We start from the raw sequence: 8,055 nt of genomic DNA on the forward strand, positions 1-8,055 counted from the left end.
TAAAAACAACTTTTTTTTCTTTAGAACATTCACTAAAAAAATAAAGCAACACAAATAAAGTAACTGTAAACTTTTTCATTAAAAAGGCTATTTACAGGTATTGTGTATAAAAGCTCTGGGAAAAATTATAATCAGAAACTTAAAGCTGCACATCATGTGATCACTGCTTAGAGGAAAAAAGTTGCCGTGGATGCTAACAGAGCATATACAACCCAACTGAGACCTGAAAAATGTCGGTCTAGAAAGTCCATAATCTTCCATTACTGCCTTAAATACCACTTGTAGAATAATGTACTGTTTAGAACACATGCAGATGACATCTCCTTGTAAATGTACATTAGTACAAAAAAAAAGACCAAAAGACATGTAACAGCTACAAAAAACGAATAGCTTCAAACTGTTGAAAGTATTTGGAAAACTTCACCAACAACAGCTGAGAAGTGTGAAGCATGAATAACTGACACTTGGTTGTGTTGATTGCTTAAGGGAGAAAAAGACAAGGATTGAATTGTCTAAAAAACTAGATTGTTTGGAAAGGATAAACCAAAAGCAATTCTTTAAATATCGCCCTTTTTAAAAGTTTTTGAAATGTTGCTAATTTCCTGATTGGGGGATTGTTTCCAGAACAACTATTACAGTTTTTCTCTGTAGGTTTGGCTCATTTTCTGAAACAGAAATGAAATTTCCCTAATTCAAAGATTGTTTGGCCAAACACACTTGTACTTGTTCACAACAGAATGTCATTTCTCATTGCTTTCGTCAGATTTCATTTGCTTTAGTACATGTCTCAGATGTGTCAGTGAAATTTGCTAGTTTTTTTGTATAAGTTCCCTAGAGTTAGCACAATAAACCAACATTTTGCACATTTTTCAATAGCTTAGAGTGATTCTTTACCATAGGGCCACGGCCCAATCAGTCCGTGAGCGGCCCCTAGTGGGCCACGAAAAAATTCTGTTCTGAACCTGAAGGCTGCGAGGGCCGCGGGACATGAGTGTAGCTTCCTACCACTTGGTGGAAGTTATATTTATTTATTAATATTTTTAAAGGGTCTTTCAATTGAAATTAATCTTTTAATTAATAAAAGGGGGAAGATGAAATTTGATCTGACGGCTGCAAGGCAGAGCCGAGCGCCGTGGTGGAGAGGTAGATCGAATCGAAGCTGTCTGCTATTACAAATCCAAGATGGAAACAGATTATTATTTTATTATGTTATGAGGTCCGACACGAGTTTACTTCAACAACTACCATTGTCAAAGAATTGCGGAAACTCAGCATTTCTCTGCAACAGTCCCGCCTGCCGCTGTAATGAGAGACGAGCAGCAGAGTCGACAGACACGCCCCCACCTGTGTGCAGACCTGAAATCCAGCTGGATCAAACATGTCACCAGGGGTGAAAGTAAACCGGAACGCTCCGGTTTTTTGGAGCCGGAGCACCGCTCCGGCGGGAGAGATCAGCTGAGCAGCCGGTTTTCACCGTATCACACATGACAGGAGCTGCGGTCACTCTTATTCTCGTTCCCGGGCCGTCTCATTCCGGATCCATCAGCTTCACTTCTTAACATTTTGGGTGTCTCCAAGTCATTATTTACATTTTGTTACTTATGTTTAGATTTTTAACAAAACTGAGCAAAATTATGGTAAAATGTTTAATCAGCTATCAGAGCGGATTATTATCAGAATGACATCATCTTATTACATTTAGTTTTAAAAGTATTTGTATTCTACAGGGGCTGCATGGTGGCGCAGTGGTTAGCGCTCTCGCCTCACAGCGAGAAGGCCCCGGTTCAAATCCCGGCTGGGACCTTTCTGTGTGGAGTTTGCATGTTCTCCCCGTGCATGCGTGGGTTTTCACCGGGGACTCCGGCTTCCTCGCACCGTCCAAAAACATGCCTCATAGGTTAATTGGTGACTCTAAATTGCTCCTAGGTGTGAATGTGTGTGTGATTGAGGCCCTGTGACGGACTGGCGACCTGTCCAGGGTGAACCCCGCCTTCGCCCATCAGTAGCCGGGATAGGCTCCGGCACCCCCGCAACCCCGACAGGGGCAAAGCGGTTAAGAAGATGGATGGATGGATGGATGGATGTATTCTACACCAAAGTTGTTGTGTTTGTATTCAATAGTAAAAGGAGAAAAAGATGAAGAAATACTAAAGTACAATGATAGAAAAGACATTATTACATGTTTAGTTCAAGTAAATCTGCTGCAGCTGAAGGATCTGATCAAACAGAGGATTTTATTTTGAAAGGAACTTGTATGAGCTACCTTCAAAAGTAAAAGAAGTTAATTTTATAAAGAAAAACTCAATTTTAGAGATGATTTTAAATCTATAATTTATTAATAAATGTCTCATTGGACACAAAAACATAAATAAAGTATTTTTTTAACTTTGAGGTGTGGACTTTGCAGCTCTTGTTGGATTTTAGTCCAGAGGAAACTGGTTCATATGAATCTTAGTAACGGCATAACAAAAAAATCTACTTTCACCCCCTTAATATTTGAATCGGCCTTGAATCACTTTGTACTGGGAAAATTGGGCCCCAGTGTGAAAAAGGTTAAGAACCTCTGGCTTAGATCCTGTTGACCATTCAAAACATGTCGGAAAAATTTCATTCAGGGAGCCATCCCATTCCCAATTATTAGTACATTTTTCTAATCTAGCCGAAAACATTATGCTATGAACAATACAAAAATTCTTTAGACGATTATTAGATCTAAGACAATTGTTGATGCTGAGGTCAAATGAATACTTCACTAATGAATGAAGAGGTTTTCACATCTCAAATAGCCAATCGCCCAGTGAGTTCTAACTCCTCACAGGTGCTGCCTTTATAATTGTAAATGCTTCCAAATATGTTTAAATTGGCCAGGGCAAGAACCATTTGTAGAATGACCATGGAGGAGCAACAAAATGAGCAAGGTCAACTTCCTGCTGGAAGAAGGGGGAGAAAACCAGCTGGAGGAGGAAGAAGAAGAGCAGCAGTGAGGATGCGTGGTGGTGGGATAAGAGGTCAAGGGTGGCAGGAGAAAAATGCTCAATGGTGTCCAAGAGCAAAAAATTTGCAGAATGGTTCTTGCAAATAATGCTATCATGCTGCAACAGATCTACAATGCCATTAGTGAAGACAATGGCATATTCGATAATATAAACTCAATCAGCATCTCTACAATAGACCAGGTCTGGAAAAAACATCAATTATGAAGCAAACAGGGTTCCATTTGAGAGAAACACGGACAGAGTTGAAGATCTGGGATACCAGTATGTGCAGGTAAGTCCGTAATTGTATGTCCAACACTGTAATCTTGCTGTTTTAGGAATTACTGGAATTATGATCAATTTAGACAAACGCATGCCATTTCCTATTCTGTATGACTTTTCAGCCGCATTTTTTCTGCTTTTATCTATCGCAGAGAATAATGATCCTGGAGGGTATTGAGTCACCCCATATCTTTGTGTTTGTTGACAAAGGCGGGTTCAACCTGGCAAAGAATCGAAGGCGCGGCCGTAACATCCATTGGCCAGCGAGCCGCAGTGGATGTTCCAGGCCAGTGAGGGGGCAACATCACGATGTGTGCAGCCATTTCGGCATATGGTGTGGTCACACACATACCAAGCATAGGGCCAAACAAGACTCATAAACTTCTTACTTCTTCTTCATTCTGTCCTAGTCCCAGAAAAAAGGGGTCTCCACGAGCCTCCACTACCCTGATATTGTAATTGTATGGGACAGTGTCACCTTTCATCGGGGCCCACTAATCAGAGCATGGTTTACCGCACACCCCAGAATGTTAATGCTCTTACTCCCACCTTATTCTCCTTTTCTGAATCCCATTGAAGATTTTTTCAGCTTGGAGGTGGCGAGTCTATGAACATCAGGCTCAAGATCAGAGATCCCTGCTGCATGCAATGGATGCTGCATGTGAGGACATTACTGGAGATCAGTGTAGGGGATGGATGAGACATTCTCGTTGTTTCTTCCCGCTGCATTGCAAGGGAAAACATTTGCTGTGGATGAAAATCTTTGGCCAAACAGAGAAGAGCGTCTGGATGGCCAGGAGCATCAATGATCACCCTGAGAGGGAGGAGACTAACAGTGACCAGTGAACCTTACAAGAAGGCCATTTGCAGTACTGTGGGCTGCTTTGATTTTTTTGGGGGGAGGGGTTAGTTTTTACATTACATACATACTTTGAAATCTTTTATGCTCGCTACGTGTAGTTACCCCGACTTCTATTGTGACAAAACATCTAAGCGGTTTGACCTGCAGAGCTCACACACTGACAAAGAGACAATTCTTTTTGAGGGCTCTGACCATCCGTGTGAGTAAAAAACTTCATTTTGACCCAAAAGTAAAGAGTTTTGGAGGATATATGAGCGTCTGCAGATGACAAATGGTGTTTTGCTGGAAAATCCAGGTTGTTTGACAAGAGAACAAAATGAATGCGCAAAATCACCTGAGAAGGATCCATGTTATTACGAGGACTCTGACACTTTACTTGGGAAAGGAATGAGCTGCTGAAGAGTTTTGGTGAAAAAAACTTGTTTTTTCTAGAGATCTGGACTGTTTTGGAAAAGTGTAAGTGTGTTTAGCCAAATGATCTTTTATTTTAATAAATTTAATTTCTGTTTCAAGAAATGAGCCAAAGCAACAGGGAAAAACTATAAAGAAACAAAGATTCAACTGAATGGACAAAAGAGATTGAAAAAGGGAAGAGCGTAAAGACCTTCACTTGTTTAGCCCTTGGGTCAAAATACCAGCATCTGTCCTACTGTGAGGCCTGTGTTTCACGGCCCTCAATCTGAGACGCCAGGACCCAAGCTTGCACTGCCGTCTCTGACTGAGCAGTGGATGAAGAGGACAGGTGATGCTTTCGAAACAGGATCAGATGTGGGTTCCTCAGCAGGGTGTATGACAACATCCAGCGCTTCCGGGCTCGGACACTGGCAAAGGATCCTAAACAAAAGGGAAAAGTAGCAATAACATATAAAGAGGATGAGGATTAGGTACAAGGTGTTGGAACAGAGAGAAGAACATGCGCACTTTGAGGAGTAATTACATAGAACTTTAATTGGTCCAACGCTAGGGAGATTTATTAATACAACAGAACTACAGGGAGGAGTACAATCACAGTCCCCCACTACTAGAAATTATGCACTCCTCATTCCCACATTTGGGGAATTTGCAGGGGTTAGCACAACTGGGGTTCTTGATTATAACAAAACTGTAGTTCTAGATAAGGGGTCTCAAAATCAATTTAGCCGGGGGCCGCTGGAGGCAGAGTCTGGGTGAGGCTGGGCTGTATCAGGATTTCACAAGAAAATCGCTGATAAAACATTCCAGACATCTTTTATTTTTAACACGAAATAATGAATTTAATTAATTAATTAATTAATTTTAAAAAATGAATTAAAAAAATCAATCATTAATAAATAAAATAACAATGATCATACAGCAGATACAGACGACTGAAGAAACCACACTTCAGCAATGTTTCTCAAACGGTAGGGCGCGCCCCCCTGGGGGGAATGTGAATAGAAACATTACATTACATTAGTTATGGATTTTGTGCATAATCCTATATAGTGTTGATAATAAGTTAAATAAAGCAAAAACAACTTAAAAATCTTTTTGGTGGCAGAAAGAGCTGCTGTTTACAGTGAACCAGAGAACTGAATCTCTGAGAAAAGACAGAATTCATCACTACTGTGGAGGGAAACAAGGAAAGACTTGATTTTACTTTGTCTGAAAGTTTTGGAAGGATTCTAAAAAAAAGAGAGAGAAAATAAACAGATAATTTAGAAGTTTTTAAAAAAAATATTCTTTAATGTTAGTAAAATTACAATAATTTGAGGAGATATATGTTTAACTTAAGCAAATTAACTGATACTAATGATGTTTGCAGCAGATAGTTGTGTGTGTGTGTGTGTGTGTGGGGGGGGGGTGTGCAAGAATAGGTTCTTAATGGGGAGGGGGGATAAGAGAAAATACTTGAGAAATTCTGGACTAGAGAAAACTATTTCTATTCAGTTTCAAATATCTGTATCAACAGCTCCTCCTTCATTTCTGAGCTGAGAGCAGCGCGCTCAATGAAGCTGCTTCCACACCGGCCACGTCGGCGCGCAATCGAGCGCACACTTTCATTGAAAAGTCAATGCAAACGCGCGTACACCAGAATTCCTGGCCTCCGCGTCTGGAGCGCAAGTTATTAAATCAGCTCTACGCACAAATCGGGCAGGCACTGAGCGCGCTGAGTCTTCAATCCGGTTCAAGATTTCCACGCACAGTTGCAGCAGCTCAAAGCTGTGACCAATCAGGGACTCTGATTTGGGAGCTGCTTGTGGGCGGCTCCTGCTTCAAAGCACTGAAGTGCTGAACATATTTCAAAGAGAAATGAATCATTGCGGTTTGTGCGCGCCCGGGTTAATATGACACCAAGATGGACATTAAAAGGACAGAGTTGTGACAGCAAAAAATACGGAGCAACATTTCGGGGATTTAGTAGAAGAAGAATCTCCTCTCTGCTACTGCGTGCGTGTCTGCGCTGCTCCGGTGTGGATACCACCTGCTGAGCGCACGTTCATAAACCCGCACAGACCGCGTTCTTGAACATTGCATTCTGCATCCTGACTGGTTATCGATCAATCTCGTCCGTGCCGTGTCTCCTGTTAGGACTGTGCTCAGCTTGCTGCATTTACAAAAAACTTTGAATTGTGATCAGATTTTTGTTTTCTTCCTTTCCTGTGAAGGTTTAAACTTTAAAAGTTTAAGGATTCTTTATTGTCGTTTCACTACAGGAATGAAATGATAATCGCATCTCTGGTCGCAGACCAACTGTTAAAGTGCAGTCTGACAATATGAATACGAAAGAGAAATCAATGTGATACACAATGAAGAGCATCTACTGCAGACATTGATTTTTGCACGAGGATACTGTAAGTAAAATAAATGCAAAAAAAAAATATTGCACAGATATAGTGCACTGTTTGAGCTAGTCCAAGAGTTTGCCGGGGGTGTGAAGTAGAGGAGAGGGAGGGGTTGTTCTACCGTGGTCCTCCAGAGTTCTTCAGTCTTACTGCCTCAAGAAAGAAGCTGTTTCGCAGTCTTGTGGTCCTGCTCTTAATGCTCCGTAGCCTTCTGCCTGAGGGGAGCAGGGAGAACAGGGAGTGTGAGGGGTGGTGGGGTCTTTCATGGTGCAGGTGGCCCGTGTCCTGCGTCTGCCCTTGTCGATCTCAGTGGTGGTCTGCAGGCTGCGGCCCACAGTCCTCTGTGCAGCTCTGACCACCCTTTTCAGAGCTCTCCTCTCTGCTGCAGGACTGAGCTCCCCATCCCGGCATGTTTGAGCCTGCTCAGGAAATAGAGGCGTTGATGGGCCTTCCTGATCAGGCAGGAAGTGTTGGTGCTCCAGGTGAGGTCGTTGGAGATGTGCACGTGCAGGTACCTGAAGCTTGAGACCACTTCCACCGCAGCCCCTCCAATGTGCAGGGGAGGAGGGGGGTGTCTGTCCCTCCTGAAGTCCACAATCATCTCATTCGTCTTCTTCACATTGGTGCAAAGGTTGTTGTTTTTGCACCAGCTCTCCAAATGTTCCACCTCCTGCCTGTGGTCGGACTCGCCGTGATGCGTCCATCCACACCTGTGTCATCTGCAAGCTTCACAATCAAACAGCTTGGGTGACTTGCTGTACAGCAGGGGTCTCAAACTCGCGGCCCGCGGGCCATCTGCGGCCCGCAGGATGATGATTTGCGGCCCGCGTCTTCATATGAAAGATTACTGTTAGTGCGGCCCGCAAGGTTGATGTGAATGACAGTTGTTGTGTCCAGAGCTGAATGAACCAATCACAGTGAGGTATATGGCTCTGGAGGGCGGGACATCGGCGGTCTGTCCAGTGCCTCTGTCTATCATTCATTCCTTCCTCCAATCAGCTGGGCGGAGGAGGAGCCATGAAGCACCGAACACAATTTCTGTGATAAATTCACGTGCCCCGCGCGGGGAATTTGCTGCTCGCGGCTCGTCAAAAAATGTGTTTCTGTCGCCGCGCCGCGTGTCGAAGGGGCT

The 8,055-nt window shown here is 43.0% G+C and overlaps 1 protein-coding gene across 2 annotated transcripts in view; it reads right to left on the bottom strand.

Annotated features, from left to right (window-relative positions):
* Positions 1-3,974: 3,974 nt before the first annotated feature.
* Positions 3,975-8,055, bottom strand: part of LOC112141525 (stimulated by retinoic acid gene 6 protein-like) — an 84,154-nt gene continuing 80,073 nt past the window's right edge. For both annotated transcript variants that reach the window (XM_024264688.2, XM_024264687.2), the window contains one exon: positions 3,975-4,953. In XM_024264688.2, the coding sequence (XP_024120456.1) occupies positions 4,766-4,953 (188 nt within the window). In that variant the 3' untranslated portion in view covers positions 3,975-4,765. The remainder of the gene's footprint in view (positions 4,954-8,055) is intronic.

This window comes from Oryzias melastigma, unplaced genomic scaffold (genome assembly GCF_002922805.2).
Source record: "Oryzias melastigma strain HK-1 unplaced genomic scaffold, ASM292280v2 sc00296, whole genome shotgun sequence".
Classification (NCBI taxonomy): Eukaryota; Metazoa; Chordata; class Actinopteri; order Beloniformes; family Adrianichthyidae; genus Oryzias; species Oryzias melastigma.